The sequence below is a fragment of the Astatotilapia calliptera genome, chromosome 16 (genome assembly GCF_900246225.1).
Source record: "Astatotilapia calliptera chromosome 16, fAstCal1.2, whole genome shotgun sequence".
NCBI lineage: Eukaryota > Metazoa > Chordata > Actinopteri > Cichliformes > Cichlidae > Astatotilapia > Astatotilapia calliptera.
Window position 1 is genome coordinate 25,245,163 of NC_039317.1, and position 24,913 is coordinate 25,270,075.

The window sequence follows — 24,913 nt, forward strand, 5'->3', positions numbered from 1 at the left end:
TGTATATAGTATTTTATTTTATTCTATAATTAATGGGAGGTGAAGAGGGACAGCAGACATTAGTCAGGTACAGACGCAGCAGCTCAGTGCTCTGTTATGTTGTTATTTTAAAAAGGTAGATGTGCCCTCTGATCATGGATAATCAGTCTAATGAAAGAAGTTTTATTCTGTCAGGATTTAATGAGACGATGAATTTCACAGTACCCCTCTTCTCAGTTACTTTACTGTATTACTGTGTGATTTTGTTCTTCAATATTTCTCTTGTGCTGCTCATTGTCTTGGATGAAAGCCTCCATGAACCTATGTACATTTTCCTGAGTAGCCTTTGCATTAATGCACTCTATGGAACCACAGGTTTCTACCCCAAATTCCTTTCAGATTTACTGTCGTCTTCTCACAGAATCTCCTATGAAGGGTGCCTTTTACAAGCTTTTATCGCGTATTCATTTTCTTTTTGTGATTTGTCTATTTTAACTGTCATGGCCTTTGACAGGTATATGGCTATATGTCGACCTCTGCACTACCACTCTTTCATGACTAAGAGGAGGCTTTCACAGCTGGTGTGTTTCTCCTGGCTGACACCTTTCTGTCTTTTTTCCATTAATGTCCTGCTTACAGCAAGACTCAAGTTATGTGGTATAAACATTCAGAGAGCCTTATGTCTAAACTGGTTAATTTTTAAACTTGCTTGTCCTGAAGCTGACACTTTTCCAAATAACATCAGTGCATATGTGATACTTGTCATTTGTTATTTTCATTGGCTTTTCATAATTTGGACTTACATATATATTATTAAAACATGTGTGAGGTCCAGAGAGGACAGAGTAATGTTTATGCAGACCTGTGTGGCCCATCTGACTTCTGTGATCATAAATTTCACTGTAATGGCTGTTGATTGGATGTACTTGCGCTTTGGCTCCAGAGATTTACCCCAAAGCCTCCAAAACTTCATCACTCTTGAATTTCTCATCATCCCTCCAGTTATGAATCCTCTCATGTATGGATTTAAACTCAGCAAAATACGAAACAGAATCTTGAGTTTAATTTATTTGAAAGGGAAATGATTTCCATTAAGGTTAGATTTCCTTATTTAAAACAATTCAAAAATATTCAAAACAGATGCAGCAATATAAATACAAGTCTTTCTGAAGGCACTTGATTCAGAAACATTTAGTCATGTTTGCCTTGTCTAAGGCAAACATATATTTAGACTAGACTAATTTTACTAATATTCTTTGTTATATTTGTCATAATATGACATAAATTTGTCATATGTGTCATATTTGCTCAATCCAGCACGAACATTAAATGAAAACAACATTTTTTTCATGTTTTTGACTAAGAATTTCATTTTAAAAAGGATTCTGCATGAGTTTTTAAGTACTGTTGTAAAATTCATCTATATACCATTCAGAAATCATCACAAATTGACATTTCATTTCTTTGCCTTGCTGTGTCTTGATGTTCAAGGTATATTAGCTGATATATGTGCAAGTTGATTAAACAGGTTTATTTCAAAGTGTTTTAGGTTTAAAGTAAACAAAATATTGTATGAAATATTCTGTTGTAAAGGGCTGGTTAGTGCAGGAATCCCTGTGTGTTACATCTCAGTTTATCACAAAGGTCAGTTAACAATGCTTAATGTTTCTTTTTTTTTTTTTCCTATAAACACGTTCCATATATAAATATAAGGATCAGTGTTATTAGGTTGTATTTTTTCAGTAGTATTTATTTATTTATATATAAAGGTTTTTTTTATTTTATTTTCGAAAAAAAAGTAATTGAACTGTTACCTACTTTTATTTTGCATTTTTTTTGTTTTTAAATTTATATGTAAATTTCTCTCTGTACATTAATTAATGACACCATAATTCTGTACTTTTTGAAATCTGATCATATATCCCCATTGCTTGACATACTGTAGTATTTACTACTTTAAGAATTAAAGTTTTGTTTAGCATATCAAGCATAAAATTGTGCTGTTGTTGTTTTTTGAAGTTTTTCAATCCCATAGCATAAAACAAAACCCCAACAAAAAACAATGCAATAATAGTATTTTAACAGTAACTCCCTTCTCTTCTACTCCTTCCTCGCCTTAACTAGGAAGGAGGCTCTCTCAGCTGGTGTGTTTCTCCAGGCTAACACCTTTCTGCCTTTTCTCCATCAATGTCCTGCTAACATCAAGTTGTGTGATATAAACATTCTGTCACGGCTGTCGAGGCGAGCCATGTGGTATTGACGGGAGAAAGGACCCAAATCGCAGGCAGTAGATGATAATGCTGGTGATGTTATATTTACACAGTGGTGAGATGACAAAACAGGCAAGAGGGAAGACAAAACTAAAGACCTAAACTGGGAAAGCTAAATGACAAACCTGAGAGGGTACCAGAATGGGGTGAGAGGCAGAGAGACACTGACAAGGGACAGGACACCGTGGACCACAGAGTAACGCAGACTGACACGGCGTAACGCAGACGAACCGGCAACAGGCAGGAGAACACACAGGGCTTAAATACACACACCAGTAATCAGGGGATGAGAGACAGAAGGGCAACACAGCTGGGAGAAATCAGAGCTGACGGGACAGAGGAAACGTAAACTGAACTCACTCACATCAGACAGAGACCTTCACAATAAGACAGGAAACTCAGACACAGGGAACCAAACAAGACACAGAACTAAACAGACAGATTCGCAAACAGACGGGGTGACACCATAGACAGATAGACCGAATATAACACATAGAACTCGAACAATAATAATCATCATAATAATAAACTAAAAGCGCTGGGTCACCGACCCAGGACCATGACAGTACCCCCCACCTCAAGGGCTGGCACCAGACAGCCCAACACAAGAAAACGAAAGAAAAACACAAAAACCGCCCAAAACAGAAAACAACCCGAACAGGGCGGGCAGCGGGGGTCCAGGAAGGAGGGCTCGAAACAAAACACCGAAGCACAAGAAAGCCCCAAAACAAAAGAGGAGTCCAAAAAAGAACAGTTCAGGGGGCCGGCCGTGCGGACGGCAACGGCGGCGACGTGGAAACAGTTCAGGGGGCCGGCCGTGCGGAAGGCAGCGGCGGCGACTCAGGCGAAAGGGGTCCAGGGGCCGGCCGTGCGGAAGGCAGCGGAAGGCAGCGGAAGGCAGCGGAAGGCAGCGGCGGCGATTCAGGCGAAGGGGGTCTGGGGGCCGCCTACGATGGAGATGACGCCCGACCAGTGGCCTGGAAGGCGGCCAATAAACCACAGAACCAGACGAGGCTGGACCAGGCGACGCCGAAGGCGAAGACACGGAGGCTGGGCCAGACGAAGGCGAAGCGGAGGCTGGGCCAGACGAGGATGAAGCAGCTGAAGGGGAGGATGAAGCCGGAGCTGGCGACGCTGACGATGCTCCTCGGGCCCCCCAGCTGACGAGGCAGGAGGCTGGACGGGCTCCTCGGGCCCTCCAGCTGACGAGGCAGGAGGTTGGATGGGCTCCTCGGGCCCTCCAGCGAGAACAGTCTCAGGACCAGTGGGCACAGGGACCTCTGGCAGGCACAGAAGAGAACCAGCAGGTGCACGGGCCCCTGGCAGGGACAGAACAGAACCAGCAGGCGCACGGGCCCCTGGCAGGGACAGAACAGAACCAGCAGGTGCACGGGCCCCTGGCAGGCACAGAACAGGACCAGCAGGCGCACGGGCCCCTGGATGGCACAGAACAGAACCAGCAGGTGCACGGGCCTCTGGCAGGCACAGAACAGAACCAGCAGGTGCACGGGCCTCTGGCAGGGACAGAACAGAACCAGCAGGCACACGGGCCCCTGGCAGGCACAGAACAGGACCAGCAGGCGCATGGGCCTCTGGCAGGCACATAGCAGGCTGCAGCTGCACAGAGCATTGACTCTGCTCAGGCAGCAACAGCCGGGTGCAGTCCTCAGCTGGCTTCTTAACCTCCAGGGGTCCAGAGTCAGCTGGGGGCTGAAACCCAGTGTGGAGTTGTGATATGATGTGATAACATTAGGTGGCTGCATTATAATGTGAATGTATAATATTGTTGTCAGGCCTCTGTGTAACTGTAGGAGAAAAATAGTTTGATAGAAATAGCATTAGAATAGAATAATCCTTTAATTGTCCCACAGGGGGAAATTTGGTTGTAACAGCAGCCAGAAAGACACATATAGAAACAAACAGGACACAGAACAAAAACATACACTCATCCCTGTTGGACAACATCTCCCACCCCATGCAGGAGACTGTGACAGCACTGAGCAGCTCCTTCAGTGGCAGGCTGCGGCACACACGGTGTGGGACGGAGAGATTTCGCAGGTCTTTCCTCCTCACTGCTGTCAGGCTCCACAACAAAGACTTTAACTGATCAAACACACACATTCACACACACTGAGTGCAATACTCTTTTTCTGACAAAGTTGTATTTTTACTCAGTTGTATAAAGCATTTGCATTCTATTTCTATCCTATTGTATATTTTATTCTATTTATTGTACTGTATATAGTATTTTATTTTATTCTATAATTAATGGGAGGTGAAGAGGGACAGCAGACATTAGTCAGGTACAGACGCAGCAGCTCAGTGCTCTGTTATGTTGTTATTTTAAAAAGGTAGATGTGCCCTCTGATCATGGATAATCAGTCTAATGAAAGAAGTTTCATTCTGTCAGGATTTAATGAGATAATGAATTTCACAGTACCCCTCTTCTCAGTTACTTTACTGTATTACTGTGTGATTTTGTTCTTCAATATTTCTCTTGTGCTGCTCATTGTCTTGGATGAAAGCCTCCATGAACCTATGTACATTTTCCTGAGTAGCCTTTGCATTAATGCCCTTTATGGAACCACAGGTTTCTACCCCAAATTCCTTTCAGATTTACTGTCGTCTTCTCACAGAATCTCCTATGAAGGGTGCCTTTTACAAGTTTTTATCATGTATTCATTTGCTTGCTGTAATTTGTCTATTTTAACTGTCATGGCCTTTGACAGGTATCTGGCTATATGTCGACCTCTGCACTACCACTCTTTCATGACTAAGAGGAGGCTTTCACAGCTGGTGTGTTTCTCCTGGCTGACACCTTTCTGCATTTTTGCCATCAATGTAGTGCTTACAGCAAGACTCAAGTTATGTGGTATAAACATTCAGAGAGTCTTATGTCTAAACTGGTTAATTGTTAAACTTGCTTGTCCTGAAGCTGACACTTTTTCAAATAACACAAGTGCATATGTGATACTTGTCGTTTATCTGTCTCATTGGCTTTTCATAATTTGGACTTACATATACCTTATTAAAACATGTGTGAGGTCCAGAGAGGACAGAGTAAAGTTTACGCAGACCTGTGTGCCCCATCTGACTTCTGTGATCATAAATGTCACTGTAATGGCTTTTGATTCGATGTACTTGCGCTTTGGCTCCAGAGATTTATCCCAAAGCCTCCAAAACTTCATCGCTCTTGAATTTCTCATCATCACTCCAGTTACAAATCCTCTCATGTATGGATTTAAACTCACCAAAATACGAAACAGAATCTTGAGTTTAATTTTTTGTCACAGGCTGGGTCTCTGACCCAGCGCTCTGAGTTCATATTTGTATTTGTCTCATTTTGTCATGTGATTTAGTTTGTGTTATTTCCTATCTGCCTTTAGTTTAGGCAGTTTATTGTTCCTGGGTTTTCTATGTTTTGGGGTTTTGTATTTATTCATCACATATTAGGTCTGTTAAGTTGTGTTGTCATGTTTTAGTTTTAGTATTTCCTGTTTTATTCTGACAATGTCATGTGTTCTTTGTTTATTGTATTTAGCTTTCCTCTCCTGGTCCTGTCATTAGGTTTTATGTCTGTCAGCTGTGCTCTCCTCCTGTGGCTCATTCCCCCTCGTTATCCCTCAAGTGTATTTAAGCCCCATGTTTCTCTTGTCAGTTTAATTTTTTGTCACAGGCTGGGTCTCTGACCCAGCGCTCTGAGTTCATATTTGTATTTGTCTCATTTTGTCATGTGATTTAGTTTGTGTTATTTCCTATCTGCCTTTAGTTTAGGCAGTTATTGTTCCTGGGTTTTCTATGTTTTGGGGTTTTGTATTTATTCATCACATATTAGGTCTGTTAAGTTGTGTTGTCATGTTTTAGTTTTAGTATTTCCTGTTTTATTCTGACAATGTCATGTGTTCTTTGTTTATTGTATTTAGCTTTCCTCTCCTGGTCCTGTCATTAGGTTTATGTCTGTCAGCTGTGCTCTCCTCCTGTGGCTCATTCCCCCTCGTTATCCCTCAGTGTATTTAAGCCCCATGTTTCTCTTTGTCAGTGTTGCGTCCTCCCTCATAGCTGTGTGATTTTTCCCTGTGGCTCCTTGTGCTTTAGTTTTCCCAGTTTAGTTTATTTTGTGTTGTTTGTCGTGTCCCACTTCACGCCAGCAATAAAGCTGTGTTTTTTGAGTTTACCTTTTGACTCTGTGAGTTTGCGTTTGGGTCCTTCTCCTGCCTGCCACACAGCCGAACTGTGACATTATTTGAAAGGGAAATGATTTCCATTAAGGTTAGATTTCCTTATTTAAAATAATTCAAAAATATTCAAAACAGATGCAGCAATATAAATACAAGTCTTTCTGAAGGCACTTGATTCAGAAACATTTAGTCATGTTTGCCTTGTCTAAGGCAAACATATATTTGGACTAGACTAATTTTACTAATATTCTTTGTTACATTTGTCATAATATGACATATATTTGTCATATATGTCATATTTGCTCGATCCAGCACGAACGTTAATTGAAAACAAATTTTTTTTTCATGTTTTTGACTAAGAATTTGATTTTAAAAAGGATTCTGCATGAGTTTTTAAGTACTGTTGTAAAATTCATCTATATACCATTCAGAAATCATCACAAATTGATATTTCATTTCTTTGCCTTGCTGTGTCTTCATGTTCAAGGTATATTAGCTGATATATGTGCAAGTTGATTAAACAGGTTTATTTCAAAGTGTTTTAGGTTTAAAGTAAACAAAATATTGTATGAAATATTCTGTTGTAAATGGCTGGTTAGTGCAGGCATCCCTGTGTGTTATATCTCAGTTTATCACAAAGATCAGTTAACAATGCTTAATGTTTCTTTTTTTTTCAATAAACATGTTGCATGTATAAATATAAGGATCAGTGTTATTAGTTTGTATTTATTTTTTCAGTAGTATGTATTTATTTATATAGAGTTTTTTTTATTATTATTTTGGAAAAATAGTAATAGTAATTGAACTGTTACCTACTTTTATTTGGCTTTTTTTCTTAATTTATATGTAAATTTCTCTCTGTACATTAATTAATGACACCATAATTCTGATCATATATCCCCATTGCTTGATATACTGTAGTATTTATCCATTCATCCATCCATCTTCATCCACTTTATCCGAGGCCGGGTCGCGGGGGCAGCAGCCTAAGTAAAGAGGCCCAGACCTCTCTCTCCCCAGCCACGTCCTCCAGCTTATCCGGGGGAACACCAAGGCGTTCCCAGGCCAGCTGAGAGATATAATCTCTCCAGCGTGTCCTGGGTCTGCCTCGGGGCCTCCTCCCGGTGTCATATGCCCGGAACACCCCAATCCGTCTGTCGATCTCCGGCTCCCTTCTCCCATCACTCGCGAACAAGACCCCGAGATACTTGAACTCCTCCACTTGGGGCAGGAACTCATCCCCGACCCGGAGTGGGCACTCCACCCTTTTCCGGCTGAGAACCATGGCCTCAGATTTGGAGGTGCTGATCCTCATTCCCGCTGCTTCACACTCAGCTGCGAACCATTCCAGTGCGAGCTGGAGGCCATCACCCGATGAAGCCAACAGAACCACATCATCTGCAAAAATCAGAGATGAGATTCTGAGGCCACCAAAGCGAAAGCCCTCCGCCACTTGGCTGCGCCTAGAAATCCTGTCCATAAAAATTATGAACAGAACCGGAGACAAAGGGCAGCCCTGGCGGAGCCCATCACCCACCGGGAACGAGTCCGACTTATTGCCGGCAATGCGAACCAAGCTCTTACAACGGTTGTATAGGGATCGAATGGCCCGTAGCAATGGGCCAGACACCCCATACTCCCGCAACACCTCCCACAGGACACCCCGAGGGACACGGTCGAATGCCTTCTCCAAGTCCACAAAACACATGTAGACTGGTTGGGCAAACTCTCATGCACCCTCAAGTATCCTCGAGAGGATAAAGAGCTGGTCCAGTGTTCCGCGACCAGGACGAAAACCGCATTGTTCCTCCTGTATCCGAGGTTCGACTAGTGGACGAACTCTCCTTTCCAGCACCCTGGCATAGACTTTCCCAGGGAGGCTGAGGAGTGTGATCCCCCTGTAGTTGTGTTGGGATTCAGAGATTCTTTTATTGCTACCATATAATTTGCCTTATGAAGAATGTATTAATAACATGTTTCACAGTATCATTTATCAGTAATATTTCCTACAGGGTTTATATTGCATTGAATATGTCTGTCATCACATTGACCTTTCTATTTTTATAGGTTGAGTTCATTTTATACACAATGCATAAATGTGCTTGGTTAGAGTTGATGTTCCATTCTAGAAGGTTTTAAGCTTCACTGGTGAAAGTGTCCAGATGATACATGCTGAGGGGAGATGAGAACATAGCAGGTTAATTGCATGCACGCTTATGATACACATATTAATCTAGTAGCAGGTCTGAGCGAAGGCCTAAGCGTCTTCTGCTTCAGTTTGAGACTGGCTGCAAAGTACTCTACTTAGTGATTAATGACGAGGGTCCATTATTAGCTCTCAGAGATGCTAAGACCTGAAGTTATTACCTTAAAAGGCAAGTAATGTAGAAAGGAGAAGTTATATGTCGGTGTAAGGTTATATGTACGTGATGTACCCTTGTCTGCACGAGTTGAACTTTTGCCCATCTGTCACCATGTATTTTTGAACTGTATTGACGTAGGTGTGATATTTTGTCCTATAAAACCAGAACCCAATGTATTCTTGTCAGAGCAACCCATTCCGTATGCTGACGGTTGGTTGTTCTCCTGTGATAATAAAACTCATCGTTTGATTGCACTTTTCCGGAGCCTCCGTAGTTTGTTGTCTGGTCTAAAGTTGATCGATCTCGCAGCAGTTGGAACACACCCTCCGGTCCCCCTTCTTAAAGATGGGGACCACCACCCCGGTCTGCCAGTCCACAGATACTGCCCCTGATCTCCATGCAACATTGCAGAGGCGTGTCAACCAGGACAGCCCTACAATGTCCAGAGCCTTCAGGAACTCGGGGCGAACCTCATCAACACCAGGGGCTCTGCCACCAAGGAGTTGTTTAACTGCCTCAGTGACCTCACCCCCGGAAATTGGCAGGTCATTCCCCTCATCCCCAGACTCTGCTTCCTCCTCGGAAGACGTGTCAGTGGGATTAAGGAGGTCATCGAAGTATTCCTTCCACCGCCTGACAATTTTCTCAGTCGACGTCAGCAGCGCTCTGCCAGCACTATACACAGTGCAGGTAGAGCACCGCTTTCCCCTCCTGAGACGCCTGACAGTTTTCCAGAATCTCTTCGAGGCAGTCCGAAAGTCTTTTTCCATGGCCTCTCCGAACTCCTCCCACACCCGAGTTTTTGCTTCAGCCACTGCCCGAGCCGCATTCCGCTTGGCCTGTCGATACCTGTCGGCTGCCTCCGGAGTCCCACAGGCTAACCAAGCCCAATAGGACTCCTTCTTCAGCCTGGTGGCTCCCTTCACCTCTGGTCTCCACCATTTGGTTCGGGGATTACCACCACGGCAGGCACCAACCACCCTGCGGCCGCAGCTCAATGCAGCAGCTTCGGCAATGGAGACGCTGAACATGGTCCATTCGGACTCAATGTCCCCAGTCTCCCTCGGAATGCTGTTGAAGCTCTGCCGGAGGTGTGCGTTGAAGATCTCGCGGACTGGGGCCTCTGCTAGATGTTCCCAGCACACCCTCACTACGCGTTTAGGTGCACCAGGTCTGTCCAGCATCCTCCCCCGCCACCTGATCCAACTCACCACCAGGTGGTGATCAGTTGACAGCTCAGCCCCTCTCTTTACCAAAGTGTCCAGAACATATGGTCGCAGGTCTGATGATACGATTACAAAATCGATCATCGACCTACGGCCTAGAGCGTCCTGGTGCCACGTGCACTTATGGACACAGGGTGTTCGTTATGGCCAAACTGTGATTAGCACAGAAGTCCAATAACAAAACACCGCTCGGGTTCAGATCAGGGAGGCCGTTCCTCCCAATCACGCCCCTCCAGGTCTCGCTGTCGTTACCCACATGAGCATTGAAGTCTCCCAGCAGGACAACAGAGTCTCCAGGTGGAGCACCTTCCAGCACCCCCCCAGGGACTCTAAGAAGGCTGGGTACTCTGAACTTCCACTCAGCGCATAAGCGCAGATGACAGTCAGGACCCATTCTCCAACCCTAAGGCGCAGGGAACAAAACCTCTCGTCCACCGGGAAAAACCCCAACGTACCGGCAGCAAGCCGAGGGGATATTAGAATACCCACCCCAGCCCGTCGCCTCTCACCAGGGGCAACTCCAGACTGAGACAGAGTCCAGCCCCTCTCCAGGAGACTGGTTCCAGAGCCCAAGCCATGCGTAGAGGTGAGCCCGACTATATCTAGCCGGTACCTCTCAACCTCACGCACTAACTCAGGCTCCTTCCCCACCAGAGAGGTGACATTCCATGTCCCTATTGCCAGTCTTGGCAGCCGGTGGTCAGTCCGCCAGGGCCTCCGCTCCTGGTCGCCACCCGGCACACAATGCACCCGAACCCTATGGCGCCTCCTGCGGGTGGTGGGCCTGCGGGAGGATGGGCCCATGTCTCCTTTTCGGGCTGTGCCCGGCCGGGCCCCATGGACTAAGGCCTGGCCACCAGATGCTCGCCCTCGGGCACCCGTTATCGACTCTGCTTCTAGATTAATTAACCAGTGGTTAGAGCATGAGGGAGAAGCCTCTCTTTACACTGTGGAAGCCAACCTACAATAGCTTATTTCCGGTTATCCCTGGCTATTGGACTCTCTGCATCCGCTCGTGCAGAATTTCGTTCTCCACGAGCTTCACCTACACCCCCCCGCCGCTACCGCTTGCCTGCTCGCTTCAACGGAGGACGTGCCGTCCGAATCGCCGGACGAGGGATTACCCGGCCTGTCGGAGCCATCTCCAAGAAAGAAGCGACGTTTGCGCCGTCGGCGTGGCACCCACACAGCCAGATGTCGGGACATGTAAGCAATCGGCTGTGGTGAGTGAAAGGAAAGCTTTTTCTGCTGCGTCAGACTCTGTGACTGTGTTTTCTGGAGCTATTTTTTGTGTTTCTACTGAGGATAACAATGATTTCTCACCCATGGCCATAGCTTGTAAGACTGCCTGTTCTGAACCCTCGTTCCATGTTTATGACCGTGTCCGCTCCATTGTCTCATCCTCACTTCCATCCCAGTCAAATGCCACGCTGCCCTCAGTTCAGTCAGTTCAGTCAGCAGCCGTGATGCCCTCAGTTCAGTCAGCAGCCGCGCTGCCCTCAGTTTAGTCAGCAGCCGCGCTGCCCTCAGTTTAGTCAGCAGCCGCGCTGCCCTCAGTTCAGTCAGCCACTCCACCACTTATTACGACTCCACTACAATCGTCTCCGCTACCTGTAGGTCAGTCTGTAGCCGCTTCGCTGCCTATTGCACTGTCCCCACCAGTTCAGCTGTCTGCCCGCTCATTTACTCAGCCACCATCCTCACTGTCTCATTCAAAGCAGGGAACACACTTCACCAGAATATCTGCTGGTTCTCTTAAGCTGGCCATGTCAGAGACAGTTGCTTCCTCTAGGGCCTCCCCAGAGGCTGGGTGTCAGTCACCAGCCAACTCTGGACCCCTAGAGGTCAAGACGCCAGCGCCAGCAGCCTCACCGGAGAACTCACAAGAACAGTGTCAGCTCTCAGCACCCCCTGAGAGCTCAAGTGAGTTCACCCGTCCGCCTCCGTCCTCTGCTGAGTGTATTGGGGAACACTTTCAGCCCTCTGAGGACTGCTTAGTCCCAGCCAGGGTCCACACTGGCAGAGGTCTCTGTACCTGCTGCTTCAGTGTCTGTTTCCACTGGAGGGCCAGAGGAGCCCGTCCAGTCTCAAGCCATGTTAGCTGGGGGTTCAGGTGAACCCAGCCAGCCTCAAGTGTCGTCTGCTGGAAGGCCCGAGTCGCCCGTCCAGCCTCAAGTGTCGTCTGCTACACAGCAAATTCAAAAGTGTTAAATGTTTTGGTGTTTATAGTCTTCTTGCAAAAGTAGAGTTAATTTTACTCTAAGCAGAGTCACATTCTTTTAATGTAACTCTGAGGTGTAAAATGATAGTAGTTAAAATCGAGTGTTAAAAATGAGTGTTTCTCTGTCAAATCTGGGGGTGTTACAATGGAAACATTAACTCCTGACCTCTTAACTCTGAACTCCGACAGGGGCTATGACACCAACAGAGTAAATTCACAGACTCCGCCTCCAGCACGGCTCCAGTCGAAGCTGAAGTGAAGCCGTTTCAGAACATTTTGCTCTACATATTTGAGTTGTTTGCCATGCTTGGTAAGTCATTTTTTTCAAAGATTGTTTCAATTATTATTATGAGCTTTTACTTCTGTGGCTCTTTGGAGTTGAGACAAAGCTGTGTGAAAGGCATTAGCCGTGTTGCTCGCTGATAGCATAATATTCTGTTTTAGCTAGCTGAAAGGTATTGTTTGTGGGCAAATACCACAGCCTTGAAAAAAGCTTGCATGTGAATTTTCAGTCAAACCTTTGGTCAAATACACCTAAAACAATGTCTAGAATGTGAAATGTTAGTATAATGGTGCTACTTGAAGTCTGACAACGATCGCCCATAAAAAAAAAAACGAGCAAACAGCAGTAGCAGACGTCCTGACTGGATTCTACGTTAGCATTTAGATCCCTCCAGAGTTTTGTGCACACGGTTTAGGTAAAAATGAAAAAGGTTGAGGTTTTACATTTAGTTCAGTATTACCTGTTGCCTGCGTCCTTGTCCTTTGGGAAAATACTTTACACAAGTAATGGCTCAAAAAGGATTCCTTTTTTTTTTTTCTTTTTTTTTACTGTGCTGCAATTGTTTACTGGATTATTTGTGCCATTAATTAGTGTCAACTAATTTTTATTCAATCTCCGCACAGGATATGCTTGTGAAGATGGAATATGGGGGAGAGCAGAAGTGCGTTGAAGTTCCACAAAGGGATGAATGAAGGACATGCATATTGTATTGAAGAAATAAGTGATGAGAATGCTGTTATTTGCATTTACCAGCTCACCTATGTCAGACCTTTTGATAAACACAATTCTAATGAAAGTGAGAACATGTACACTGAACACAGTTCAGAATAAATGTTTTTCAAAAACCATTGCGTCTTTTTAGTAAATGTTTATTTCCAAAAGAAATTTCTAGAAGTTCAGAACAGTAAAATTCCCGCTTTTTAGAATGAATTAGAAGATAACTCTTACGTAGTTAAACTAAAATACTCTTGAGAGTTAATATATAAACTCTTAACACCAAGTGTTAAATTATCAACTCCAGACAGATTTGGTGTTTAACACTAAATCAGAGTTAACGTACCAACTCTCCAAAAAGAGTTAAATTAACACTCTCTGGTGTGGACCCATATAGACACTTTAATAGTGTTGAAATCAAATCCGACAGTGTTAATTTGGACATGCTGGATTTGCTGTGTAGAGGGCCCGAGTCGCCCGTCCAGCCTCATCCAAGTGAGATGAGAGAAATGTTTCATTCATCCAACTGACAAAACATTTCTCCCACTGAAAACGCAACGTCCAGATGAACAGAATCAACTTTTGGAGATTTACTTACCTGGACGATTGAGCATGCATGAAGACGATATTATATTATATTATATTATATTATATTATATTATATTATATTAACTTGTGCCATCATCAATTTTATAACTTTTTTGCCCTTCAATCAACAGAGGTCAAATTCCCAGGTGTGTGTTTGTTGTTGAGCCAAAGGCAGCATTTAAGGGAAGGTGACGAGGGAGAACAGATACTGTTAGGGATCTAGATACAGCAGCTCTGTGCTCTGTACACTTACATATTGTTACACAAAGAAGGTAGATGTGTTCTCTGATCATGGATAATGTGTCTATTGTAAGAATTTTTATTTTGTCAGGATTTAATGAGACAATGAATTACAGAGTACCACTCTTGTTAACCACCTTACTGTATTATTGTGTGATTTTGTTCTTCAATATTTCTCTTGTGCTGCTCATTGTCTTGGATGAAAGCCTCCATGAACCTATGTACATTTTACTGAGCAGCTTCTGCATTAATGCACTTTATGGAACCACAGGTTTCTACCCAAAATTCCTTTCAGATTTACTGTCATCTTCTCACAGAATCTCCTATGAAGGGTGCCTTTTACAAGGTTTTATCATGTATTCATTTGCTTGCTGTGATTTGTCTATTTTAACTGTCATGGCCTTTGACAGGTATCTGGCTATATGTCGACCTCTGCACTACCACTCTTTCATGACTAAGAGGAGGCTTTCACAGCTGGTGTGTTTCTCCTGGCTGACACCTTTCTGTGTTTTTGCCATTAATGTCCTGCTTACAGCAAGACTCAAGTTATGTGGTATAAACATTCAGAGAGCCTTATGTCTAAACTGGTTAATTGTTCAACTTGCTTGTCCTGAAGCTGACACTTTTTCAAATAACATCAGTGCATATGTGATAATTGTCATTTATCTGTCTCATTGGCTTTTCATAATTTGCACTTACATATATATTATTAAAACATGTGTGAGGTCCAGAGAGGACAGAGTAAAGTTTACGCAGACCTGTGTGCCCCATCTGACTTCTGTGATCATAAATTTCACTGTACTGGCTTTTGATTCGATGTACTTGCGCTTTGGCTCCAGAGATTTATCCCAAAGCCTCAAAAACTTCATCGCTCTTGAATTTCTCATCATCCCTCCAGTTATGAATCCTCTCATGTATGGATTTAAACTCACCAAAATACGAAACAGAATCTTGAGTTTAATTTATTTGAAAGGTAAATGATTTCCATTAAGGTTAGATTTCCTTATTTAAAATAATTCAAAAATATTCAAAACTTGTCTAAGGCAAACATATATTTGGACTAGACTAATTTTACTAATATTCTTTGTTATATTTGTCATAATAGGACACATATTTGTCATATATGTCATATTTGCTCAATCCAGCACGAACATTAAATGAAAACAACATTTTTTTCATGTTTTTGACTAAGAATTTCATTTTAAAAAGGATTCTGCATGAGTTTTTAAGTACTGTTGTAAAATTCATCTATATACCATTCAGAAATCATCACAAATTGACATTTCATCTCCTTGCCTTGCTGTGTCTTCATGTTCAAGGTATATTAGCTGATATATGTGCAAGTTGATTAAACAGGTTTATTTCAAAGTGTTTTAGGTTTAAAGTAAACAAAATATTGTATGAAATATTCTGTTGTAAAGGGCTGGTTAGTGCAGGCATCCCTGTGTGTTACATCTCAGTTTATCACAAAGGTCAGTTAACAATGCTTAATGTTTTTTTTTTCCTATAAACACGTTACATGTATAAATATAAGGATCAGTGTTATTAGGCTGTATTTTTTCAGTAGTATTTATTTATATATATAGTTTTTTTTTTATTATTATTATGGAAAAATAGTAATAGTAATTGAACTGTTACCTACTTTTATTTGGCATTTTTTTTTGTTTTTAAATTTATATGTAAATTTCTCTCTGTACATTAATTAATGACACCATAATTCTGTACTTTTTGAAATCTGATCATATATCCCCATTGCTTGACATACTTTAGTACTTACTACTTTAAAAATTAAAGTTTTGTTTAGCATATCAAGCATAAAATTGTGCTGTTGTTGTTTGAAGTTTTTCAATCCCATTGCATAAAATTAAAAAATTTAAAAAAACAACAAAAAACAATTCAATAATAGTATTTTAACAGTAACTCCCTTCTCTTCTACTCCTTCCTCGCCTTAACTAGGAAGGAGGCTCTCTCAGCTGGTGTGTTTCTCCAGGCTAACACCTTTCTGCCTTTTCTCCATCAATGTCCTGCTAACATCAAGACTCAAGTTGTGTGATATAAACATTCTGTCACGGCTGCCGAGGCGAGCCATGTGGTATTGACGGGAGAAAGGACCCAAATCGCAGGCAGTAGATGATAATGCTGGTGATGTTATATTTACACAGTGGTGAGATGACAAAACAGGCAAGAGGGAAGACAAAACTAAAGACCTAAACTGGGAAAGCTAAATGACAAACCTGAGAGGGTACCAGAATGGGGTGAGAGGCAGAGAGACACGGACGAGGGACAGGACACCGTGGACCACAGAGTAACGCAGACTGACACGCCGTAACGCAGACGAACCGGCATCAGGCAGGAGAACACACAGGGCTTAAATACACACACCAGTAATCAGGGGATGAGAGACAGAAGGGCAACACAGCTGGGAGAAATCAGAGCTGACGGGACAGGGGAAACGTAAACTGAACACACTCACATCAGACAGAGACCTTCACAATAAGACAGGAAACTCAGACACAGAGAACCAAACACGACACAGAACTAAACAGACAGATTCGCAAACAGTGGGGGGGGGGGGGGCACCATAGACAGACAGAGACAGACCGAATATAACACATAGAACTCGAACAATAATAATCATCATCATAATAAACTAAAAGCGCTGGGTCACCGACCCAGGACCATGACAGTACCCCCCCCCCCCCCCCCCCCCTCAAGGGCTGGCACCAGACAGCCCAACACAAGAAAATGAAAGAAAAACACAAAAACCGCCCAAAACAGAAAACAACCCGACCAGGGCGGGCAGCGGGGGTCCATGAAGGAGGGCTCGAAACAAAACACCGAAGCACAAGAAAGTCCCAAAACAAAACAGGAGTCCAAAAAAGAACAGTTCAGGGGGCCGGCCATGCGGAAGGCAACGGCGGCGATGTGGAAACAGTTCAGGTGGCCGGCCGTGCGGACGGCAACGGTGGCGACGTGGAAATAGTTCAGGGGGCTGGCCGTGCGGAAGGAAGCGGCGGCGACTCAGGCGAAAGGGGTCCGGAGGCCGGCCGTGCGGAATGCAGCGGCGGCGATTCAGGCGAAGGGGGTCTGGGGGCCGCCCACGACGGAGATGACGCCCGACCAGTGGCCTGGAAGGCGGCCAATAAACCACAGACCCAGACGAGGCTGGACCAGGCGACGCCGAAGGCGAAGACACGGAGGCTGGGCCAGACGAGGATGAAGCAGCTGAAGCGGAGGCTGGGCCAGACGAAGGCGAAGCAGCTGAAGCGCAGGCTGGGCCAGCCGAAGGCGAAGCAGCTGAAGCGGGGGCCGGGCCAGACGATGGCGAAGCGGGAGAAGCTGAGGCGGAGGCCGGACCGAGCGAAGCGGGCGAAGCTGAGGCTGAGGCCGGACCAGGCGAAGCTGAGGCCGGACCAGGCGAAGCTGAGGCCGGAGCTGGACCAGGCGAGGATGAAGCCGGAGCTGGACCAGGCGAGGATGCAGCCGGAGCTGGACCAGGCGAGGATGCAGCCGGAGCTGGCGACGCTGACGATGCTGATGAGGAGGCTGCTGCAGGCGACGCTGATGCTGATGAGGAGGCTGATGCTGATGAGGAGGCTGCTGCAGGCGACGCTGAAGCTGATTAGGAGGCTGCTGGTGGAGCAGGCGGCGGCAAGGATGAAACTGCTGCTGCAAGCGTGGATGAGGCTGCTGGTGGAGCAGCTGGTGGCTGGACGGGCTCCTCGGGCCCCCCAGCTGACGAGGCAGGAGGCTGGACGGGCTCCTCGGGCCCTCCAGCAAGAACAGTCTCAGGACCAGTGGGCTCTGGCAAGCATAGAACAGAACCAGCAGGCGCACGGGCCTCTGGCAGGGACAGAACAGAACCAGCAGGCACACGGGCCTCTGGCAAGCACATAGCAGGCTGCAGCTGCACAGAGTATTGACTCTGCTCAGGCAGCGACAGCCGGGTGCAGTCCTCAGCTGGCTTCTTAACCTCCAGGGGTCCAGAGTCAGCTGGGGGCTGAAACCCAGCCTCAGGGGAGGCCCTGGAGTGCATCTCAGTCTCAGAACTGGCCAGCCTTTGAGGAATGTTGACATTATTAGATTTGTCTCTCTGCTTGGAATGGATGGGCGAAGAACAGTGTTTTTCAGGTTGAATTGACTTGTATTGTTGTACAGGTGGAGAAACTGACACAGGATGCAGGGCTGGTGGCTGCTGAACAGGAGGCTGAACTGAGGGTGACTGACATAATGGTTGTGATGACAATGGTGGTGGAGTGGGAGACTGAACGGATGATAAGGCTGATGATTCTTCTGCCAACTGGGCTTCTGACTGGGCTAGGGATTGCAACATAGATTGCAGTAAGTCTGGCTGTGACTGTAACTGAGCTACGGGTGGTGAGGCTGAATGTGGTGGAGGTGGCGACTGAGCTTCTGGCCAGGCGGCTAACCGAGCTTCTGGCCGGGCGGCTAACCGAGCTTCTGGCCGGGCGGCTAACCGAGCTTCTAGTAGATAGTCTTTTTTATTTTCAGATTCCGGATTAAAAGTCCTGGTTAGCATAACACAGGACTCGGAAGAGGCAGAATGAAAGCAGTCCTTTAAATCCTCAGAGCATGTGTTAACGGACCTTGGAGTATCTGACAAAGAATTAACAGTTTCTGAATTAATCTTTTCACATTTGAATAAACCTGAGTTGACTGGCATTGAATTACTAGACTCAGGATCAACTGACAGAGTGGTCATGAATGGAAGCTCAGATGGAACAGAAAAAACACTGTGTTCCTGACTCACAGAATCTGCCGGTAACTGACGGCCGCGTGGACGTCGCTTCCACCTGGGAGAAGGGGCTAGAGCGGCAGGGGAAGCGGGCGGTGATATGAGGCAGCTCTGAAGTGGCTGCTCCTGCTGTGGGGTGGATAGGCTGGGTGGAATGAGGATGATTCCCAGTGCTTTGTAAAAAGCCTGGGCTGGTGTGAGCTGGCCACTGGGGGGCTGCATGTACATGAAACAGTCACTCTAGCTGACCCCGAGGGCTTGCTTGGCGAGCGAAGGATGACGACGGCGTGACCGCCGTTTTGCCCAGAAGGAGGGAGAAGCCGAATGAACGGGCGGCATTTTGTCTGGCTGAGAGTCCTCTGGTGGACTGGGGAGAGGATCTTCCGGTAAGCCAGGCAGGTCAGCTGTCGCAGTTGGGGGGTGAAGATGAAGCGTGTTGAGGATGAAGTCCTGTACGAGTGGGTTAAGTGAGTCTAGCAACCAGGAGTGATTGGAAACTAGCCGCTGTAGTCGGGCCTCCAGAGCATGACGAAGTTCCTCCCCCTCATGCTCTAGCCACAGATTAGTCCATCTTGAAACTGAATCGGTTAATTCCTCCCGAAGCTCCTTGGAAGGTGCGAATGCCGCTGGGTCCATGTTTGGCTGGTTCGTACTGTCACGGCTGCCGAGGCGAGCCGTGTGGTATTGACGGGAGAAAGGAGCCAAATCGCAGGCAGTAGATGATAATGCTGGTGATGTTATATTTACACAGTGGTGAGATGACAAAACAGGCAAGAGGGAAGACAAAACTAAAGACCTAAACTGGGAAAGCTAAATGACAAACCTGAGAGGGTACCAGAATGGGGTGAGAGGCAGAGAGACACGGACGAGGAACAGGACACCATGGACCACAGAGTAACGCAGACTGACACGGCGTAACGCAGACTGACACGGCGTAACGCAGACTGACACGGCGTAACGCAGACGAACCAGCAACAGGCAGGAGAACACACAGGGCTTAAATACACACACCAGTAATCAGGGGATGAGAGACAGAAGGGCAACACAGCTGGGAGAAATCAGAGCTGACGGGACAGGGGAAACGTAAACTGAACACACTCACATCAGACAGAGACCTTCACAATAAGACAGGAAACTCAGACACAGGGAACCAAACAAGACACAGAACTAAACAGACAGATTCGCAAACAGTGGGGGTGACACCATAGACAGACAGAGACACAGACCGGATATAACACATAGAACTCGAACAATAATAATTATCATCATAATAAACTAAAAGCGCTGGGTCACCGACCCAGGACCATGACACATTCAGAGAGTCTTGTATCTAAACTGGTTAATAATTAAACTTGCTTGTCCTGATGTTGACATCTTTAGAAAAAACATCAGTGCAAATGTAACACTTATTGTTTATCTGTGTCATTGGCTTTTTATAATTTGGACTTACATATATCTTATTAAAACATGTGTGAGGTCCAGAGAGGACAGGTTAAAGTTTACGTAGACCTGTGTGCCCCACCTGATCTCTTTGATGACTTTCCTGTTTTTTCTTGATCCAGTGTACATGATATCTGGCTCTACACGTTTACCTCAAAGCCTCCAAAACTTCATCACTATTGAATTTCTCATCATCCCTCCAGTTATGAATCCTCTCATATATGGATTTAAACTCACCAAAATACGAAACAGGATATTGGGTTCATTTTATTTTAAAAGAACTTCGAAATTAAGAGCTCCTTGTTCACCAAATAAAAATGGAGCAAAATAAAATTTCAAAAATGTACATTATTCTCTTGTACATGACAGCAAATGAAGGCCTCATAACATTAACTATAAATGCACCAAGACAACCAAGTCTCAGTAAAAAGCGTTATTGTTTACTTAAATTTGACCTTTAGACTATCAAAGATCTGAAGACAACTAACACATATTTTACCTTTTGAAAATTTATTATTATTGTTTCTTGTTTTTACATTTTTTCAGATGTAAACTAAAATGCATTTCCACTTCTGGTTTTAGCTTTAATCCAGGTCATCTTATCGTTTGAACTTAAGGTGTCATAATGCCATATCTCTAACACGTTCCATTAAGATGTAAATTGGTCAATTTATTGTCATTTACAGTAAATAGGTTTATGTTTCTCAAGTAACAGACTCATATTTATATCCTTTTTTCAATTATAAAATGTTTGAGTCTCATGAGTGACGTGTTTACTGTGGCTCAAAGTTTAGCCAGTTTTCCGGGTGCCTCTGTAGTCTCGCTCATTGTACACTTATATCACAAAGCTAATTCAGAAAATATAACTGACATGATGTCTATATTTAAGAGAATATCAGCATTATAATGTGAATGTATAATATTGTTGTCAGGCCTCTGTGTAACTGTAGGAGAAAAATAGTTTGATAGAAACAGCATTAGAATAGAATAGAATAATCCTTTAATTGTCCCACAAGGGGAAATTTGCTTGTAACAGCAGCCAGAAAGACACATATAGAAACAAACAGGACACAGAACAGAAACATACACTCATCCCTGCTGGACAACATCTCCCACCCCATGCAGGAGACTGTGACAGCACTGAGCAGCTCCTTCAGTGGCAGGCTGCGGCACACACGGTGTGGGACGGAGAGATTTCGCAGGTCTTTCCTCCTCACTGCTGTCAGGCTCCACAACAAAGACTTTAACTGATCAAACACACACATTCACACACACTGAGTGCAATACTCTTTTTCTGACAAAGTTGTATTTTTACTCAGTTGTATAAAGCATTTGCATTCTATTTCTATCCTATTGTATATTTTATTCTATTTATTGTACTGTATATAGTATTTTATTTTATTCTATAATTAATGGGAGGTGAAGAGGGACAGCAGACATTAGTCAGGTACAGACGCAGCAGCTCAGTGCTCTGTTATGTTGTTATTTTAAAAAGGTAGATGTGCCCTCTGATCATGGATAATCAGTCTAATGAAAGAAGTTTCATTCTGTCAGGATTTAATGAGACGATGAATTTCACAGTACCCCTCTTCTCAGTTACTTTACTGTATTACTGTGTGATTTTGTTCTTCAATATTTCTCTTGTGCTGCTCATTGTCTTGGATGAAAGCCTCCATGAACCTATGTACATTTTCGTGAGTAGCCTTTGCATTAATGCACTTTATGGAACCACAGGTTTCTACCCCAAATTCCTTTCAGATTTACTGTCATCTTCTCACAGAATCTCCTATGAAGGGTGCCTTTTACAAGGTTTTGTCATGTATTCATTTGCTTGTTGTGATTTGTCTATTTTAACTGTCATGGCCTTTGACAGGTATATGGCTATATGTCGACCTCTGCACTACTACTCTTTCATGACTAAGAGGAGGCTTTCACAGCTGGTGTGTTTCTCCTGGCTGACACCTTTCTGTCTTTTTTCCATTAATGTCCTGCTTACAGCAAGACTCAAGTTATGTGGTATAAAGATTCAGAGAGCCTTGTGTCTAAACTGGTTAATTGTTCAACTTGCTTGTCCTGAAGCTGACACTTTTTCAAATAACATCAGTGCATATGTGATAATTGTCATTTATCATTTTCATTGGCTTTTCATAATTTGCACTTACATATATATTATTAAAACATGTGTGAGGTCCAGAGAGGACAGAGTAAAGTTTACGCAGACCTGTGTGCCCCATCTGACTTCTGTGATCATAAATGCCACTGTACTGGCTTTTGATGCGATGTACTTGCGCTTTGGCTCCAGAGATTTATCCCAAAGCCTCAAAAACTTCATCGCTCTTGAATTTCTCATCATCCCTCCAGTTATGAATCCTCTCATGTATGGATTTAAACTCACCAAAATACGAAACAGAATCTTGAGTTTAATTTATTTGAAAGGGAAATGATTTCCATTAAGGTTAGATTTCCTTATTTAAAATAATTCAAAATATTCAAAACAGATGCAGCAATATAAATACAAGTCTTTCTGAAGGCACTTGATTCAGAAACATTTAGTCATGTTTGCCTTGTCTAAGGAAAAGGATTCTGCATGAGTTTTTAAGTACTGTTGTAAAATTCATCTATATACCATTCAGAAATCATCACAAATTGATATTTCATTTCTTTGCCTTGCTGTGTCTTGATGTTCAAGGTATATTAGCTGATATATGTGCAAGTTGATTAAACAGGTTTATTTCAAAGTGTTTTAGGTTTAAAGTAAACAAAATATTGTATGAAATATTCTGTTGTAAAGGGCTGGTTAGTGCAGGCATCCCTGTGTGTTACATCTCAGTTTATCACAAAGGTCAGTTAACAATGCTTAATGTTTCTTTTTTTCAATAAACACGTTACATGTATAAATATAAGGATCAATGTTATTAGTTTGTATTTTTTCAGTAGTATTTATGTATTTATATAGGGTTTTTTTATTATTATTATTTTGGAAAAATAGTAATAGTAATTGAACTGTTACCTACTTTTATTTGGCTTTTTTTTTTGTTTTTAAATTTATATGTATATTTCTCTCTGTACATTAATGACACCATAATTCTGAATTTTTTAAATCTGATCATATATCCCCATTGCTTGACATAATGTAGTATTTACTACTTTAAAAATTAAAGTTTTGTTTAGCATATCAAACATAAAATTGTGCTTTTGTTTTTTGAAGTTTTTCAATCCCATAGCATAAAAAAAACAAAAACAAAAAACAATGCAATAATAGTATTTTAACAGTAACTCCCTTCTCTTCTACTCCTTCCTCGCCTTAACTAGGAAGGAGGCTCTCTCAGCTGGTGTGTTTCTCCTGGCTAACACCTTTCTGCCTTTTCTCCATCAATGTCCTGCTGACATCAAGACTCAAGTTGTGTGATATAAACATTCAGAGAGTCTTGTATCTAAACTGGTTAATAATTAAACTTGCTTGTCCTGATGTTGACACCTTTTAGAAAAAACATCAGTGCAAATGTAACACTTATTGTTTATCTGTGTCATTGGCTTTTTAGAATTTGGACTTACATATATCTTATTAAAACATGTGCGAGGTCCAGAGAGGACAGGTTAAAGTTTACGCAGACCTGTGTGCCCCACCTGATCTCTTTGATGACTTTCCTGTTTTTTCTTGATCCAGTGTACATGATATCTGGCTCTACACGTTTACCTCAAAGCCTCCAAAACTTCATCACTATTGAATTTCTCATCATCCCTCCAGTTATGAATCCTCTCATATATGGATTTAAACTCACCAAAATACGAAACAGGATATTGGGTTTATTTTATTTTAAAAGAACTTCAAAATTAAGAGTTTTTTGTTCACCAAATAAAAATGGAGCAAAATAAAATTTCAAAAATGTACATTATTCTCTTGTACATGACAGCAAATGAAGGCATCATAACATTAACTATAAAAGCACCAAGACAACCAAGTCTCAGTAAAAAGCATTATTGTTTACTTAAATTTGACCTTTAGACTATCAAAGATCTAGACAGCTTACACATATTTTACCTTTTAAAAATTATTGTTTTTTGTTTTTTACATTTTTTCAGATGTAAACTAAAATGCATTTCCACTTCTGGTTTTAGGTTTAATCCAGGTCATCTTATCGTTTGAACTTAAGGTGTCATAATGCCATATCTCTAACACGTTCCATTGAGATGTAAATTGTTCAATTTATTGTCATTTACAGTAAATAGGTTTATGTTTCTCAAGTAACAGACTCATATTTATATCCTTTTTTCAAGCATAAAATGTTTGAGTCTCAAGAGTGACGTGTTTACTGTGGCTCAAAGTTTAGCCAGTTTTTCGGGTGCCTCTGTAGTCTCGCTCATTGTACACTTATATCACAAGGCTAATTCAGAAAATATAACTGACATGATGATGTCTATATTTAACAGAATATCAGTTTCACAGTTTGCAAATTAATTCAAAGACAGGGGAAGAAAGAAGTGATTGCTTAGTAGGTTATAGATTCATGCTGCTTTAAAACTACCTTCTTTCCACAGAGCTGCTGTTAAAAAATAAAGGCCTGACAGTACTATATACACAGCAAGTGTGTTTTTGTTTATGAGTTGGCACCACAGATTGTACAAGGTTCATGTTAGCACAGAATTCTGGGCCC

At 43.3% G+C, this 24,913-nt stretch overlaps 4 protein-coding genes across 4 annotated transcripts; all 4 read left to right on the top strand.

The window, feature by feature from the left end:
- On the top strand, nucleotides 1–1,064 carry LOC113008197 (olfactory receptor 142-like). Its single transcript, XM_026145439.1, has one exon. The coding sequence runs from the start codon at nucleotides 120–122 to the stop codon at nucleotides 1,062–1,064; it is 945 nt and encodes a 314-aa protein (XP_026001224.1). The 5' UTR covers nucleotides 1–119.
- Nucleotides 1,065–4,485: 3,421 nt separating this feature from the next.
- On the top strand, nucleotides 4,486–5,555 carry LOC113007594 (olfactory receptor 10Z1-like). The gene has a single exon (XM_026144309.1). It carries the CDS (start codon nucleotides 4,605–4,607, stop codon nucleotides 5,553–5,555), a length of 951 nt encoding a protein of 316 aa, XP_026000094.1. The 5' UTR covers nucleotides 4,486–4,604.
- Nucleotides 5,556–14,098: 8,543 nt separating this feature from the next.
- On the top strand, nucleotides 14,099–15,043 carry LOC113008179 (olfactory receptor 6N1-like). Its single transcript, XM_026145417.1, has one exon. It carries the CDS (start codon nucleotides 14,099–14,101, stop codon nucleotides 15,041–15,043), a length of 945 nt encoding a protein of 314 aa, XP_026001202.1.
- Nucleotides 15,044–21,638: 6,595 nt separating this feature from the next.
- Nucleotides 21,639–22,702, top strand: LOC113008152 (olfactory receptor 10Z1-like). Its single transcript, XM_026145358.1, has one exon. It carries the CDS (start codon nucleotides 21,758–21,760, stop codon nucleotides 22,700–22,702), a length of 945 nt encoding a protein of 314 aa, XP_026001143.1. The 5' UTR covers nucleotides 21,639–21,757.
- Nucleotides 22,703–24,913: the final 2,211 nt, after the last annotated feature.